This window comes from Furipterus horrens, unplaced genomic scaffold, assembly GCF_987537825.1.
Source record: "Furipterus horrens unplaced genomic scaffold, mFurHor1.1.pri manual_scaffold_7, whole genome shotgun sequence".
Lineage (NCBI taxonomy): Eukaryota > Metazoa > Chordata > Mammalia > Chiroptera > Furipteridae > Furipterus > Furipterus horrens.
Genome location: NW_028327177.1, coordinates 136413708 through 136431059, shown reverse-complemented (window position 1 = coordinate 136431059; position 17352 = coordinate 136413708). Strand labels below are relative to the sequence as shown.

Below are 17352 nucleotides of genomic sequence, written 5' to 3'. Positions count from 1 at the left end.
CACACTGGCCTGCCCATGAAGGGAGGAATGACTGCACGCTGGCCCTCATGGTGCCCTCCCTCACCCCCCCCCCGCAGCACTGAGCATGAATGGGAGGGGCTCCTGCAGCCACATACCTGGTGCTCCCAGAAAACCACACCTGCAGGGACCCTGGCCTCCTGTGGCATTGTTTTGGGGGCCTCAAGCTCACTAGCCCCAGGACCTCTCCTCTTTCAAGCCCGTTCCGCACCCTGCCCAAGCCCTGGCATCAGTTTGGGGTGGTGCACCTCTCCTCTTGCCTCAGCTCCCGACTCTGGGTGTTCCCCGGAGTCCAGCCCACCATTACGGGGGGCGGGGAGGGGGCGGGAAGATGGGGTCTGAGGCATGATGTCCATGCGGTCTATAGCTGAGCTGTTGAGTTCCTTGTTCTGGTCCAAATCTTTCTCAGCGTAGTCTGGGCAGTCAACAAGTAAAGAAGCTGGGCAGCCCTGGCCGGGTGGCTCAATTGGTTGGAGCATCATCCCATAAACCAAAAAGTTTGTGGGTTCGATTCTCAGTCAGGACACATACCTAGGTTGTGGGTTTGATCCCCAGTAGGGGCACATATGGAAGGCAACTGACTATAATGTCTCTCTCTCCCTTATCTCTCTAAAATCAATAAATATACCCTTGAGTGAAGATAAAAGATTTTTAAAGAAAAAACGAAGAGGCTGGGCCAAGGAACAGTTGTACTGACTTTATTCCCCTCGCTCTTCTCACTCACCCGCCTGCTGCCCCCACGCAACCAGCGGCTGTGGGGCGACCCCATCTGACCAGACACCAGGGGTCCACGGGCCTGGCACAGCTATTCTGCCACTGCCGCGAGGGCCCCTGTGGCAGCACATGCCAGCGGTAGAGGCTCAGGCTCTCCCAGGACTGTGACTGTGGGGCCTGAGTCACACCCTCTCATCTCTCTGGCCACTCACCCCAACCTGGCCCAAGCCCAGGGAGCCCCAGAGGAGCTGGGGCAGAGGGGCAGGCCCAGGTTCCAGACCCGAGGTCTGGCCAAATGGGCTGGGAAGTCCAGCTGGACAGAGGGACCTCCTCATAGCCAAACTCCAGTGGGAGGTGATGATTCTAAGCCCCCCACCCCACCACTACGGCCAGCCCTGGGGGCTGGGTATGAAGCCCCAGTCCCCTCAGTCCAATATCCAGGTGCTTGCTAATTTGTTTTTAAAATAAAAAAAGGAAGGAAAAGCTGGTAAAACGAGAACCCCATCCCTACTGGCACTGCTGGGGTTCATTATTGCTTCAGACCGTTGTGGTCTGGCTGGAAAGGAGCTCCCTCCCACAGTGGCCCTAGAGGGGAGCATTTAGCACCAGGGACACAGGGCTTCTGGCCCCACTGGGATGGGGCCTCCCAGGAGAGGGCTTGGCCGTGACCCCCTATATAGCGACAAGACCATTTTGACCAGAGCTCAGCCTGCTGTCTGGGCCCCTCTCCTGCCCTCAGAGGGAAGGTACAAAAGGACAAGGAACCCCAGTCTTGGGACAGGGTTTCCCTGTCAGCTCCCCTACACCCATCTCTGGACTCTGCTTGTCAAAGTCTGGCCTGGCCAGGGCCCCCAGGCTGGCTAAGGCCGCAGTGGGGTAGCAAGTGACAAGGCCACCAGCCCCTATGGTAGACCCTGGTGTCAGCGACAAGGGGTTGGGAAGCCATCGGGGTCCCAGCCTAGAGCCCACTGGTGAAGATCAACTTTTTGGGGGGAAATGTGAGCCAGCTCTGAAGAGCTGCCAGGCACTGGGACCAGAGGTTAGAAATAGCAAGCGTTGGGGAGTAGGGAGGGGGGGACCCTGAGGACATCTTGGAAGCCCAGAGATAACGGGTACAAGAAGGGGAAAGAGCTTCAGTAAAGTAGGCGCCCAGGCGGCCCAGGCTAGGGATGGGGAGTCAAAGAGCTGGGAGGCAGACCAGAAGCCTTCCTCGTGCAGGGAGGGCCCCCTTTCCATCCCCAGCGTGTCTGCGGGCTCTGGCTTGCACTGCTGCTGAGGGAGAGGCAGCCCCAAACTCAACCAGGCCAGGGCCCTGCCTGCTCCACGCCTGGAGAGCAGGCGGGCTGTGCAGCGTGCGTTAGAGACCCTCCAATCACTTGGGTTCTTTGGGCCTGCCCACATCTGTACAGAATAAAGTGCTTCGTTTATTGATGATTAAAATGTGCCCAGTTCCCTGCCCCAGCGCCATGGGCCTCACAAGGAGGCCAGAGGGGTTCCAAGTCCCCCAGCCCGTAGGCTGATGGGGCCCAGACTCCCCACTGTCCCCCGTGGGCTCGGGCCTCTCCCCATGCCAGCGGTGCTGGGGAGGAGGTGGTGGTGGGGGCGTAGTCGTGGGAGTTTAAGGTGCAAAGAGTATAACAAACAAAACCGTATAAACACAATAGGAAAGAGCTTAACTAGGAAACATGTAGCTTATGAAACCTTCCTCCCCGTTTCAAAGGCAGGAATAAAGGTGTTAAATGACAACAAAAAAAGGGTGACCTATTAGTGCCGGCCTCATGGGGGCAAGCATTGGGCACAGGGAGGGGCTCCCTCAGGACCCTGCCCTGCCCCTTGGGCCTGAACATGCAGGTAGGTCCTTTCACCAACAATGCCACAGGCACCCCGCCACCAGCGCCGAGGCCCAGGAGGGACAAGGATGCTGACCCGAGCCAGGGGCAGGCTGCGGTGCGGCCTAGGAGAGCATGAGGCCTGGCGTTGCCTCCAGGGAGCCAAGAGGGACGCGACACACGCATCTCCTCCAGCATGGCAGGCACGGCCAGGGCAGCTGGTGAGGGGCAGGGTGCTCAGTGAACAGAAGCCCCTGCCTCCTGCCCCACTGATAGCACCTTGAGACCTCAAAACACGTGCCCGAGCCTCCTCCTAGGGCCCTTCCCCTGGGGTCCACTCGCTTGCAGGGGCTGCTTGACTGTGGCTCCTGGGAGCTGGTGCTGTGGGAGCCAACCCATCTGCCCACAGCACCCTGAGACCCAGGGATCTCGGGACAGGCCGGTGCAGGTCGGGGCTTCTTGCTGGGGGTGACGAGTGGGGAAAGCAAATGCCTGGGGTCCAGCCCCCGCCTGCCCCACTCCACTCGGTGCAGAGCTGGGTCTGAAGTCTTCACGCCTCGCCACTGCCCACCACACCACTCGCGGGCCCTTAGTGTCCAGCCCCTGAGTGGGGTGCACAGACCTCAGACTGAGTCCACAGCTGCTCCAAGGGGGCTGGCACCCCAATTTCTCCCCAAGCCTCCAGGACAAGGGGGCCCGTTAGGGGGGCACAGGGAAGGCGGGGATGGGCTGCCAAGGCTGGCCCAGGCTCTACCTGGACAACCAACCCCGCCAGCTCAGGCCTCACCCCTTCCACTGTCCCTGCTGCCTCCAGCGCCCCCCTCACCTGGAGGGGGGTACTGCAAATAGTGTCCTCTCTTTTTTTTTTTTTTCCTTCACTTCCAAAAAAACAAAAAAAAAGGAAAGGCTTCAAGGAGTCACTGAAAGGGGGCACTTGGGAGTGAGGTGTCCTCTACCAGATCTGGGGTGCCACCAGCCTGCACCCCTGCTACGGGCAGGGGCCTCAAGCAGAGCGTGTCCGGCCACCGGCGGGGCTGAGCGCAGCAGTGCCGGGCGGGTGTGCCCTCCCACAAGGAGGGGCTCCAGGTCCTGCACGTGTAGGTCGGGGTTAGTTGTTGGCGCTCATCCGCCCCCCGCTGTTGGCCGTGGTGGGGAAGAGTGGGGGCGGGCCGGGCAGGTGCGGCGGGGGCGGCAGGGCCTGGGGCAGCCCGGGGAGCAGGGGCAGGGCGGGAGCCGGAGGCGGGGCGGGGGGCAGGCCCGGCGCAGACGGGGGGCCGTCGCCGGGCAGCGGGTGGCTGACGCGGAAGCATTTCTCCTTGTGGGCCTTGAGCATGTTGGAGAAGCGGAAGCGCTGGCCGCAGACGTCGCAGGGGTAAGGCTTCTCGCCCGTGTGCGTGCGCCGGTGCCGCTTCATGTTGGGCCGGCTGGTGAAGCTCTTCCCGCAGATCTCGCAGATGTACGGCTTCTCCCCTGGGGGGCGGCGGCGGGCAGCGCGCTGTCATTGGGGTCCTGGCGCGCTAGGGTCCTCCCCACCCTGGGACACTCTGAACCAGCCTCACTGGCCCGGGGAGGCGGGGAGCACGGTTGTGAGAAGGGTAAACTGAGGTCCGAGGTGGGGAAGGGGCAGGGCGTCCCGCGCATCCAGAGCAGGGCCCCCCCCGGGGCGGCCGTACCTGTGTGGGTCTTCATGTGCTCATCGAAGTACTGCTTCATGTTGAAGTCCTTGCCACACCACTGGCACATGAACTGCTTGTGGCCAATGTGGATGCTCATGTGCGACCGCAGCTGGTACTTGTACTGGAAGCGCTCGTTGCAGTTCTGCGGGCGGGGGGCGGGGGGCGGGGGGCGGCGAGGGGCAGAGCGGGAAGCGGCTTTCAGGGAGGGAGGCGCTTGCCCTGGCTTCAGGGTCAGAGCAGTGTAGGGGCAGCGGTGACAGGGCCATGGGGTGCGGGGCCCCCGTGGGAATGGGGATCAGGAAGTGGGAAAAGGCCGCAGAGTGGAGGCAGGCCTCGTACTTAAAGCTGCTCCCCACCCCCGCGCACCCTTCTCTGTTGTCAGGCCCCCTCACCCCCACCTGCGGCTCCTCCTTGCCACCTCTCCAGAAAGCCCGCCCCTCGTTCCAGCCCAGGGAGACACCCCACCCTGAGTGCGTGTGGCTGGGTGAGGGGTGGAGTGGCAGAGCAGGGTGGCAGTGGGGGCAGGTTGGTGGGTGACCAGGTAAGGATGGAGTGGGAGGTCTCAGAACCCTGTACCCACTGCTCCCACCCCTGGCTTTTAAACAGCTGCTGTCCCCGAGCTCAGTCCTGTCCTGGGTGGCCCCTGGGGCAGAGGGAGAAGGGCACTCACCTCGCACCGGAAGGGCTTCTCCCCGGAGTGCTGCAGCGAGTGCACCTTGAGAGACATGCTGCGTTTGAAGGACTTGCCGCAGGTCTCGCAGGTGAAGGGCATGTCCTTGGTGTGAGCTGCCGGGCGTGCACCACGGCCGTCACAGCTCTGGGGGACCCCACCTGCCCTGGGGTCTGCCTCACTGTCTCTGTCCCAGGACCTGGGGCTGCCTCCCAGGCAGCCCCCCCCACCCTTCCCCACTGGCGCGTTCTGCCTGCTCTGAAGTCTGGTCAGAAAAGCGTGGAGGCCCTTCTGGTTCTTCAGCCTCTGGCCAAGAGAAATGGCCAAGGCCGCCTGGCCCCTGAAGTTTTGGGGAAATGTGGAAGAATCCCAACAGGACTGGCCTCCGCTTAAATTCTGGCCTGGCCATGGGCTCGCTGCACAGCCTCTGTGGGCTTCAGTGTCTTGTATAAAAGGAGGCTGGGAGCGGTGCTGTGTCTCAGCGGTGGCTGAAGCATAGCTGCTCTGCCCCCAGAACCCACGGACACATGATGGAGAGGGTCTGGGAAGAAGCAATCGGAGGCAGCGAGGGCTCCCTCAGCTCAGGGCTGTTGAACCTGAGCCTGGGAAGGATCCCCAGTCCTCGGTTGCTCAGCAGCTCCTGGCTGAAATTGAGAACTGGGGCTCCCAGCTCCCAGGCAGTTCACACTGGAGCACTGTCTGGTGGAGAAGAGGGGTAAGACCCACCCTGGTCATCTTTCCCTTGAGCCCAAGTTCATGAGCAGGCAAGGAAGGGAGGGCTGCAGGGATGCTAGACTGGCGGCCAGGCCCACCAAGAGGGAGGGGAGGGGAAGGCAGAGGGGTGGCCCAACACACACTTGGGGCTCCTCCTCACTGTGTCCAGGTGTGACCCTGGGGGAAGGGCTGCATTCAAGAGAGCCCTGTGGGGGCCCGAAGGTGAGAGAGCATCAGAGGCACAGCTGTCCTCAAACAGGCAGGGCCTCTGCCAACTGGATTCTCGTCCCCACCTGACACCTTGTCCAGCAGCCTTTGGGCAATGTGCAGCCTGCCTAACTGAACACGGAAGCCCTGGCTCCAGGGCCTATTGGGGCCACACCTGCCGCTGCAACCAGCTACCCCAGCCCCCCCACCTGCCCCCGCCGAGAGGGGCCTTCTCACGCCCTCACACTGCCCTTGGAGGTGAAGTCCTTCCCCGCACACCCAACAGCGGGCCAGCTCTGTCCTCAGGCTCCACCCCCACCGGCCTAGACTTACCCACCATGTGCTTGCGCACGTGGGCCATGGTGTAGAACTTCTTCTCGCAGATCTCACACGAGAACTTCTTTTCTGCGTAGCCATGCACGATCTTGTTGTGCTCGTGGAGCGACCACAGCTTCTTAAAAGCTTTGCCGCATGTCACACACTGTAGGGCGAGAGGACTTCAGGCCCTGGGTCCTGAGTCAGGACCCTGTGATGAAGGGCAAGTCGCTGCCCCTCCCTGGGCCTCATTTTCCTCACCTGAATTGTGCTGGAGAGAGAGCCCTCGAGGCCAAGGACCAGCCAGATCTGATGTTCTGGGGGTTGGGGGGTGGTACCTCCCTAAACACCCTCCCACTGCCCAGGGCTGCAGCCTGGCCCTCCTTGATCCTTGAACTTAACTAGGGCCAGGGGTCACCTCTCCCAGGAGGCCCTTCCTCTATGCTCCTTTCAACAAGGGACCTCTCTATAGAGGGGGGACACATAACTGGCCAAAGGGCCACTGTGTGGTCCCTCTCAGGTCCAGGCATTATCTCTGCTGCCCCCCTGCTGGGACCCATGCTCTGACACCACGAGATCACCAAGGACATAGGTCTCAAGGGGCTGGCTGCAGGAAGTGTTGTTGGGTGGAGGGGGCGCTGCAGGAAGCCCCAGGTCCCATCAGGTAGGTGGTAGGAACCTTAAGGCTCCACTCCCCTTCTCCTCTCCCCTGGGCCCTTGTCCTGCCCATCCCTGCAGAACACTGCCAGAGGCCTGGAGGCAAGACCAGGGCTCAGGCAGAACTGGGGGCGGGTTGGTCAGATTGCCCAGGTAGGGAAGGAAACAAGGGTCTTTTCCCTTCAGAAGGGAGGCTCAGGGGTGCGGCAGGTGGAGAGTCAAGGAGCAGCCCAGCAGGCAGGCGAGGGGGAACAGGTAGGAGCGGGCGGGGCAGGAGACCAGGTAACCCCCAGGTAACACTTTCTCCACTGGGCGCTGTAATTAGCAATTAGTTCAGGCAATTAGCACCCGCCTACCTGCTGCCCTCGCCCCCCCCCCCCCTCAGCTACAGAGGTAAAAACCTGTGCTGCCCACACCCTGAGAGGCCAGGCTGGCACGGACTCAGGCTGGCCCCGGGGCTGGCAGCTGGCCCAGCTGCCCTACTCGGCCCCGGCAGCCCCTGCTCTTCCCAAATTTCTCATCCAGTCCCTCTTCCCCAGGCCCAGCTGGCATCTCCAAAGAGCTGAATGCAGGGACCCCTCCCAGCCAGCTGCCCCCTCCTCTCCTCAGCCTTTGTGGCAAGTGGAAAACGGTGCCCCTTCTGGGCAACCCCCTCCTCCCTCCATCTGTGCTTCTGTGCGCTGAGTGAGCTGTGACTCCAGACAGTAGCTCTGCTGGCTTGTCCCTCCTCACTGCTGGCTGGCCCCCGTCTCCTGTGCTCAGGCACCTCGCTTTTCCTCCCAAGTTCATGCTCCCTTGCCCTTCTGGATAAGGGTACCGTTTGCTCCAATCCTATCTGCACCTCTTCCCATGTGTCGCAGCCCGGCCCTACACATCACCTCCAGAAAGCTCTCCTTGACACTCTCCAACCTGGGCCTGGGCTGGTCCTGCTGTCTGGGGGCTAAGTCTGGTCCCCCCAGACTGTTGGGGCCATGCAGACAGCAGAACCCTGGGTGCCCAGGGCCCGGCCTGGTTGGCTGTGTGGCCTCAGCTGGCCTTCTGCCCCATCCCGCCCCGTCTGCCCCGTGAAGCCGCCCCGAGGCCCACCTGGATGTTGCGCTCACAGTCTGTCTGCCGGTGCAACAGCAGCTCACTCTCCAGCAGGAAGCGCTTGCCACACTGGTCACAGATCTGCATGCGGCTGTGGGTCACATTCATGTGTTTCTCCAGGTACCAGCGGTTGTTGAAAACACGCGGGCACTTCTGGCATGGGTGGTGCTGCTTCTCCTCCAGCTTCACCTTGGCCCCCAACCCATCGGGAGCCTGTGGCCCTCGAGCCGGCGCCGGGGCCACTCCAGGGGGCTGCTTTGGCCTCTTCCCACCACGCTGCCCTGCCTCCTCGGGCTCAGGGGGTGCCCGACGCCGGGCATTCTCCCGCGACCGCGTGGCCATGTGACTGTGGGGAGGGGGCTCTGCCCGGCTGCCCCTGCGCCCTGCTGGCCCCTGCCTGGCCCCCGCCTCCCCCTCCTCCTCTTCATCTTCCTCCTCCTCTGAGCTCTCTTGATCCTGGTCACTGTGTCCTTCCTCTTCCTCCTCCTCGTCCTCCTCCTGTTCGCTATGCCCTTCCTCCTCCTCCTCCTCCTCTCCCTGACTGCCACCTTCCTCTTCTTCCTCCTCCTCCCCTCCACTGCCACCACCCTCCTCTTCTTCTTCCTCTTCTTCCTCCTCCTCCTCCTCCTCCTCCTCGTCCTCCGAGCGTCTTTGCAACCCGTCCTCCCGGCCCAGCACCATGGTGGCCGGGCCTGTGGCGGTGCCTGGCTTGCCCTCGGGCGTCGTGGACACGTGCAGTGTCTGGTTGTTGAGGTTCACTTCCACGATGATCTGGGACTGCTCCTGGCGGCTGTAGGTGCCGGAGCCCCCAAGCTCTTCCTCCAACTCCTCCCGACCCTCCAGCTTGCACAAGCCAGCCGGGGGCCCGCCAGCCTCCTCTCCGCCGCCCTCCTTCTCCTCCTTGAAGAAGGGCTGAGCAGGCCCAAGGGCAGCAGGCACTGTGTCACCTGCAGCCCCCGCCCCGTCCTCAACGCGCACAGAGTAGGGGTCGGGCCCCTCACGGGCGTAGATCTTAGGCAGGCCCGGGGTGTCGGCCTCCTGCTTGATGTCGCAGTAGTAGGGTGGCGCGGCCGGGGTGCAGCTGGTGGCCGGCTGGGCCAGGGCCACAGCGCCGGGGCCCGGGGGACCCAGGGAGCGGGCGTCCAGCAGCTCCTGGCAGGACGCCGCGATGTCAGCCATCTGCAGCAGCGAGGCAGCGCTGAGCACCTCGTGGACGTTGGCCGCGTTAACCAGCAGCTTGGACGTGTAGATAAAGTTGAGGATCTGCTGCAGGCCGCCGGGCGCCAGCGCCTCCAGGGACAGTTCCACGCGCTGCAGCTGCTTGTTCTGGGTGAAGAGCGAGTGGAAAAACTGGCTGTAGGCGGCCAGCACGCCCTTGTGCGCCGGGAAGACGCTCCGCTGGGGCACCAGCACCAGGTCCACGTCGCAGAGGTCAGGCTGGAAGAGGCGCTGCTCATTCAGACGGCCCATCAAGCAGGCGAAGTGCAGTGCCACGTCCTCCACCAGCGAGAACTCGGCCGCTGGTGAGTCGGTTGTCTTCTCAACCAGCAACTGCAGGACAGAGGGCACAGGTCAGGGCAAGGCCAGCAGGACCCCGGCCCACCATCCGGGAGGCAGCCCACCCATCACTCCTGGTTCCGTGTTACAGAAAAGGAGGCAACACTCAAGCGAGGAGGAGGAGGAAGAAGAACCAGGATTCAAGCTCAAGTTAGCTGTCCCTTGGAGCTCAAACTCCGATCGAGACTTTCTGAGGCCAAAGATCAGTTAACTTTTCTGGGCCTCCAGCTCTTCTGCTGCAAAACAGGAAGTCATCTGGGGAAGGGAAGAGGAAGAGGGGAAAAGGGCCCAGGCTGACCAGCTGTCCAGGTGTGCCAGCAACCTCGGGGTTTTCCAGGATGTGGGACTTTCAGTGCTTAAACCAGGGCCCTCGTGGGCAAACTAGGACTAGGTGGTGACCCCAGTAGGGACACAGGCATTTCCTGAGCGCCAAGAATTCTCTCCCCCACACTCACTCACACAAATAAAACCACAGCTGCCTAACCCCAGACACCTCGAGAACAGAAGCCAGGCTCACTCGCTCACTGCCGGGACTCTAGCTGCTGCACCCTGGGAGTGGCACCTCGCCTGGGCCTCAGCACCGCAGAGGTAAAAACCTCTGTGAAGCGATCCCTGCCCACCTGGTCCTGCTGGCCCACGGGAGAAGGCTGGTGGGATCCAGCCAGCCCCTCATCACTTGCTAGAGCTTGAGCCTCAGGCCTCAGGCCTGTCCACCAGCAACTCCCCCTCACACAGGGGTTCTGCGGGTGGGGGGACACATCACCCATGTTGGCCCCAATGCCTGTCCCAGAGGCCCTGAGATGGCCCCATCTTGCAAGGCCACACCATCGAGGGCCTCTGCAGCCTCCAGGAGGCCCTTGAAGTCTGATGGGTCGGATTTTCTCGTGCTTGTGGATTACAACAACAGGAACTGGCTTAACCTTTCCTGGCTCCACCACAGTGGTCCCCCGAAAAGGTGGGCAGCACAGACAGGCAGGCGGCCCCCTTCCCTTGCACGGGTCCCGTGCACAGCAGATGCTCAAGTATCTGCCAACTGTCTGCCTGGCTGGACCAACCCCCCAGGTTCCAGGTTCTGGTCCTCCTCAGATGCTGTCCAGCTGGGTCAGAGCATCCTATATTTGAGGACCTTGCTCCAGTGCCACAAAGCCACCTCTGTCCCCCAGACAACTGCCTGGAGGCCCTGGGATGAAACCCAGATCCCATCCATCCACAGCCCACCCTTACCCCCCATGCTGGTCCTTCCACTGCTAGGGTAGCAGTGGGTGGGCCCAGACTGGGCAGAGAGGTGTGTGGGGGTGTCTCTTCTCACCTTCACAGTCACTCGAATGAGAATCTGCCCTGGGCTTCAGAATAGGCCTCAAGGAGCTACGGGGGACAACAGCAGCCCAGGGCAGCACCCAGCCCGCACCTACGCAGAGCCCACTCTGATTCATCTTCTGGGGCCAACTCCTATTGCACAGGTGGGGAAACTGAGGTGCAGAATGGGAGAGTCCCAAAGTGAGCAGCAGCAGGACCCCTGGCCTCCCAGCTTTCCCTGCTGGGCTGGATACTACTCCATGTAGACAGATTTCTTGAACTTTAATGACTTAAAAAAAGCAGGAAGAGGCATCTGGGGACCCTCTCCCTCAACCTCCTCCCCAGAGCTGCTGCTACCTGTAGGTCAGTGAGGGGTCAGGGTGCAACTTGGATAGTAACAGGGGCTCCTTAGGGGCGCCAGTGGCCAGTTAGTGGCAGAGGGAGTTGTTTGGATAAGGAATTGTCAAAGCCAGGTCTGTTGGGGGGAGCCCACCCCAGGTCACTGGGTCCGATCCACCCTGCTCCCCTTCACAGACTGCCCTCCAGTGCCCGACCTTCTTGCGTGCAGGTCTGGACCCAGGGTCTCTGGCTTCGGCAGAGGAGGAGTGCTAGCCTGCGGGTGGTGCTGCCCCAAAGACTCCATTCACAAGGCAGGAGCCCAGCTAAGCCAGCACCATCCTTGTCTCCCGAGGGGCCGAGAACCTCAGGACCAGGCACTGTGACTGGACTTCTTTGAGAAGTCGCACAGATGCTGCCTGAGTTCGTAACTGGCAGCCCTTCAGCAGGGCACAGCTGCCCCCTCGCCTGGCACCTTCCACACGGGGCCCACCAGCTGTGCCCGCCTCCCCAGCCAGATGTGCCAGTTCCCTGAAGCTGCCGTGCCCCTCCCCATGTGGCTGAGCCAGCTGTAGCCACATACCCCACCCTGAGGGCCAGGCCAGCCTGGCTGAGATGCAGGACCAGGGGAGTGGTCAGGCACTCCTGCTGCCAGGGGGCTTTGTGCCCTCAAAGCCTGGTCCCCAAGCCAGGCTGGGGAGAAGCCAGGTGCCAGGACACCTGCCCAGGCCCTCACTCAGTTCAGAGCTTCTACACCTGAGGGGTTACCTGCCTCATGGCCAAGAAGCTGCCTCCCTAACCTGACCAGTGCCCCCCTGGAGGGCTCCATCTGCACCCCCTCACCCCCATGACAATCCTTTCATCACCAGGCAGCAGTGGGGCGGCCCACTCTGAGCAATGGGCGCAGGCTCATGACTTCCAGGCTCCTCCTTTTGGGGACGGGGGTGTCTAGCCCAGGCTCCTCTGTGCTTATGGTCCCCACCTTCCCAGGAGGCAGGCCCAGAGAGGGCGGGGGACCGACCCAAGGTCACACAGGAGTTTGGACTGGAACTGCGGGCAGCCCCCCAACACCCGGCTTGGCCCAGGCACCCCGAATCCCCAAGCAGGGCGGCTCCAGCGCCCACGTGGCCCAAGGCCCAGGCGGGAATCCGACCTCCCCCTTCCCCCGTCACCCAGTCCGAGGGCGGCGCAGTCAAAGCTCAGGGGAGCGCCCCCCTCCACTCGTACCCAGCAAGACCTCAGCCTCTCGCGCCCAAGGCCCCCACCCCAGGAATTTAACCCCCTCCCCACCGAGGGCCGCACCGGAGCGCAGCATTTCGGGCCCACGGGGACCCAGAAGGGGTTCGGGAGACCTGGCGAGGGGGGAAATCCCTCCAACCCCTCCACCCCGAGTCAGCGGGCTGGGTGCTCGGGAGGGCAGAGCGGGCAGGTGGGCGGATAAGAGGGGGGACAGGCAGGGCCTTGCGTACCATGGTGCCTTGGCGCTGGGGGCTCACAGGGCCCCGCGGGATCGCGCTGCCCCCGGCGGCCAGGCCGGGGCCGCTCCATGAAGCGCCGCGCTGGGGGCCGCCCCCGCGCAGGGCCCCGCGACCATGGCCCCCGGGGGCGCGGCCGGGCGGGCGGAGGCGCAGGGCCGCAGCGAGTCCAGCAGCCGAGCAGCTGCGGCCCCAGAGCCTCGGGCGCGGCGGGCGGGGGGCGCGGGGCGCCGATTGGAGCCCGCGCGTCAGCTGGGGCCGCCGTCTGGACGCTTAAAGGGCCAGGCCGCCCTGCGTGCCGGCGCGGGGCATGGACACGCGTGGCGTGCACCGTCCCGGAGCTGCCCGCTCTGCCTCAGGCCGCTGGGGCCCGCAGCCAGGCCCCGTGCCTTCCACCGTAGAGGACGGACCCCGGCCTCACTCTCCCGCGCCGAGCCCCCTTTCCACCGCCGGCTGGTTAGTCCCCGAGTCTAACCTCGGTGCCCCCAGCTGCGCCACAGAGGCGGGGTCGGAGTGGGAGGCGGCCCTGAGATCTAGAGGCTGGGCGCACCCGCCCCCCAAGCAGATGCAGAAAAGGCTTCCACCTGCTCCCCTGAGCGATCCCACGCCGAGGAACAGAACCGGCACCCTAGCGGCGCTCACCACCCCCACCTCAGTCCCGGGCTGCTCTGAGGGTGAGTCTGGGATCTCCAGCTAGCCGGGCCCCTCACCCCTACCCCAGGGCAGCCCAGGGCTCCTTTTGCTCGCTTCCCAGGCCTTGGTTCTGGTCAGCCGGTACCTACCCGGTGTCCTCCTCTGGCGGCACAGGTCCACGTAGGGCAGGAGGTAACAAGAACAGGCACCACAGCTGTGGTGACCAAATCCTGTAAGGCGACTGGCCCAGGAAAAGAAGAGACAAGAGGAGTGGGGGCCAGAGGCCCGGGCCCCACTGTGCCCCCAGCCCTGCGACCTGACGGCTGCTCGTAGCCTCCTCGCTTGGCCTCTGCTGGGGAGATGAAGCCAGGCCTGCGGAATGCTGCTCTGGCACGGACACCAGTGGGGGCAGGGGGCTGGCTGTGCTGGCAGGAGGCTACAGAGGACCGCTGCCAGGCCGAGCAGGCAGCAGGGTGGGGACCACCAGGGGCTGGGGCTGGCAGGGCCCAGGTGGTGGCTGGGCCACAATTGTGGAGAGGGGGCCTCTGTGGGCCTTTTATGTGGCCATGTCATCAGATGCACCACCCCACCCCACTCCAGGTTGCCTGCTGCCCCATGTTCGCTCACCATCCCATTGCCCCCATCCTGGCAGTACCACTCAGCCCCACCCCTCCCCCCACACAGGCACCTGTGCTTATGCACCCGCTGCAGGAGTATCCCCTGAGTGTGCCACCTTACTCGAGTGGGCAGAGACTCTGGGGCCTGTGCGGAGTGACTTGGTTCTGAGTGCCAGGGGAAAATGAGGCAGAGGCCACGATCCCAGGAAGGCCCCATCCTGTAGTCGGATGGTCTGTCCTACAAGTTTGAATGGGCCTCCCCTAAGGCCAGAATGGGGAGGTCCTTTTGACTAGGCTGTCCCAGAGGCAGGGAGAAAACACCTGGGAGGCAAAGACAGCAGCAGGAGGTAGGGAAGAAATGCACCTGGCTGGATGGAGGGTCAGGAGAGACCCTGGTGGAAAAAGAGACCCAAAGAGAGGAAGGGGCACAGATGGGAACGTGCCCTAGAGGCAGCCACTGCATACATTTTTGCTCTTCTGTGGCCATGGTAGGTACATAACAGCTGGCCCAGCTCCCAGAGGTCTTGGGCTAAGGCCAGGCCACAGCAGCTTACATGTCACAGTAGTCTGTCACCTCAGGGCTGCCTTCGGCCTCTTCCTCCCAACCCACCTTCTTATCTGACTCAGTGGCAAGGGAGGGATTGTGTAGCTTTTGGTTGGATAAGGACAGGGAGGCACCAGCATCAGGAGCCAGGGAGACGGTGGCCTCCCCCATGGCTGGGAGGAGCCCAGCAGAGGACTGCAGGGACACTCCAGTCATGGCTTGGCGGGCCAGCGTGACCAAGGTAAAGCTGCTGGCCCCTTTGGGATTGGCCTTGGCTGCAGCAGTCAAGCCAAAGCGGGGGCTAGAGGCTGGGTGAGAAGGGAGGGAATGACAGGGTCTTCATGAAGACTTCACCTGTTCTTCTTGCTTCTCTGGCCTACTACCCATCTTGGGGAGCCCCAGGCAGAACCCGGGCTCTCTGAGAAGCTATTGACTCTTCAGTCACACTGGAACGGGCAGGAAGAGGCTGTTGGAGAAGCTTAGCCTGGTGGCCGCTCGGAGCTGAGGCCTGCAAGTTGAGTGAACCTCGGCTGGAGCAGAGGGAGAAGGGCACCCCAGGCAGAGAGAGCACCAGGGGGCAGGAGGCAGTTTAGCAGCAGCAGGAACTGGAGGTGATTTGATGTCATGGAGTCCAAATTCTAGTTGGGCGAGAGTGCCTGGCCGCATGGATTACTTTCTGGGCCGTGGCAAGGGCCCCGCCATGGGAGCTTTGCCGCAGGCCTGGTCAAGGCAGGCTTTCTGGAGGGGGAAGGGGTGAGACCAGGTTACTGGGGAGGGGAACCCTGGGCCAGAATGGCATGCTCCAGTGGGAAGCCAGGAGTTTGTGGAGACAAGGGAGGAGCATGAGGAGCCTTCAGGCACTGGGGACTGGGTGCCGGCAAGATCAGCAGCACGCCCCTGCCCCTTGCCTCTAGAGACCAGCTCTCAGGTTTCCCTAAGCATCTATCCCCAAGTTGCTCTCCCATGTTAGGGATGAGGAACAGACCCAAACAAGCAGCCCCCAGACTTGGTCGGGGAAACCAGACTCGCCCCTACTGAACCTGGGAAGATCGGGGGTAGAGAGGGTGTGTATTGTGTGTGTGTATGCGTGGCTGTGTGGCTGTGTGGGGCCAGCCTCACTGGGGACCATGGAGCTGTGTAGCTGCTGTAGCTGAGATGGGGGAAGGAGGGTGAACAGAGTGGCCATTTGGGCTGGCACTTCAGCCTCAGGTCATCCAGGGCCTCCTGCAAACTAAAATCAACCACCAGGCCAGATGCCCTGAAAGGATCCCACTGGCCTCAGTGCCTGTGGCCTAATTTGATTTTATTTTGAAGATACAAAGGACCCCTATGAGCAACTATTCTATGGCACAGTCCTCAAGGGTTTGGGGCCAGAGCCAGACTGCCTGGGTTCAAGTTCTACTCCACCACTTCCTAAAGTCGGGTAACCTTAGAGGAATTGCTTGGATTTTTATAATTCAGCCCCTTTTCTGAAGAACTGGGATACTAAAGCCTCCTCCCTCCTAGAACTAGATTAAATGCTTTGAACCAAGCCCACAGCCAAGTAGTTTAGGGATGCTGGCCCCTGGGGCTTGCTCCAGGAGGAGGGTACGAGGCCCATGTGGAGGGCCAGGTTCGGTCATTAACGAGAGGTGTGGGGTCCCTTGACCCAACAGGGTGGGAGAGAATCCCAGGCGCTGTAAGGGAGGCCTCAAATGCCAAGGCCATGACGTCTGTGCTGCTGGAGAGAACAGGGCAACCTGCTGGTTTGAATTAGGTCCCCACCCGCCAGCAGCTGTAGCCTATTAGTGCTGAGCTCTGAGCTCCTTGGAGGCAGAACATAAGCAACGCCCTTCCAACCCCCCCTCCCGGAGACCTATGCTCCCCTCCCCTGCAGGGCCCTGGGTCAGCTGGGATTTCCCTGCTGCTCCTCCAACCCCACCTGAAGCTTTCGGATTCACAGGAAGAGGTAGGGGCAAGGAGCACTGTCTTTTTCTACTGAAACCTTAAAAAAAAAAAAGACCATTCCGGCCTCCTGCCCCTCTGTGTAGGGCTTCTTGCCTCGCTGGGCACTGACCTGAGCTACCCAGTAGGTCCTGAGGCAAGCAGCTCCCGTCTCCTGCGAGGCTCTGCCTTTACAGCATCAAGGAACGGCTCCCTGCTGAGCAGAAGTGCATGAGACACCCTGCCTAGCTCCTCCCATCACACGCTTCTCAGGGGACCTCAGGCTCTCGCCTGTCACCATGGCCAGCAGGAGCCGAGTGGATGCCCTCTTCGGGCCCATCACCTGGTCAGAGAATCTGCGGGCTTCTCACTGCACGGAGTGGAGTCTCCTTTCCCTTCCAGTGACATGGTGGCATGGGACAGGCATCTTCCTTGGACCCTCTTACCTCCTATTCAATGCCCAGCTAATTCAGAACAGTCAAGACCAAAGCCCTGGACTCCTTGCCCCCAACACTGCCCAGCAGATGGTCACTATCGGAACGTGAATCAAGGTCCCAGAGCTCACTAGAAAGTAAGACCCCGCAGGAACCTCACGTGGGGAATGACCACAGCAGACTTGGAACTTTTCTTAAAATCTTAAAGCAACACATCTGGATTTGGCCATTGTCAGGAACTGCCTGACTTGGGGCTGGGAGTGGGCAGGTGTCTAATGATGACAGAATTTTGAAAATGTAATCTCTGCAAGTCTTACTGTGAGAGGTTGTTTTATTTACTAAACAAATACAAATTCCTTGGGTCCCGAGGAGAAAAAAGTTAATTGTTCTTGCTCTGCACATTCTCCTGTGGTCACTAAAAATGTCCCTGTGACTGTGTCCTCCAAGGGCGCCTTGTGCCGGGCTGGGGAACCGTGAGGAGTGAGGCGCGGAGGCTATACGGGTGGGTCAGCAGGCATGGCACTGTCCCTGGGCAGCAACTCGCAGACAGAACGCGACCCCTCCTTCCTCAGCAAGGACCTCTGCTTGCAGGCCACAGCTGGGTGACCACAGCAAGGCCTGGAGGAACCCGGGTCCCCAGGGGACACC

General features: G+C 62.1%; 1 protein-coding gene and 1 long non-coding RNA gene across 2 annotated transcripts; one reads left to right on the top strand and one right to left on the bottom strand.

Moving 5' to 3' along the window:
• Positions 1 to 700: 700 nt before the first annotated feature.
• ZBTB47 (zinc finger and BTB domain containing 47) lies at positions 701 to 12703 on the bottom strand. The gene is made up of 6 exons (XM_090284581.1): positions 12548 to 12703; positions 7887 to 9440; positions 6162 to 6309; positions 4908 to 5023; positions 4235 to 4379; positions 701 to 4031 (listed from the first exon to the last, which is right to left on the bottom strand). Exons 1-6 carry the CDS (start codon positions 12548 to 12550, stop codon positions 3670 to 3672), a joined length of 2328 nt encoding a protein of 775 aa, XP_090140707.1. The 5' UTR covers positions 12551 to 12703; the 3' UTR covers positions 701 to 3669.
• Positions 12704 to 12843: 140 nt separating this feature from the next.
• Positions 12844 to 17015, top strand: LOC150005308 (uncharacterized). The gene is made up of 2 exons (XR_016512435.1): positions 12844 to 13227; positions 16673 to 17015. It is a non-coding gene; the product is annotated as an uncharacterized LOC150005308 (long non-coding RNA).
• Positions 17016 to 17352: the final 337 nt, after the last annotated feature.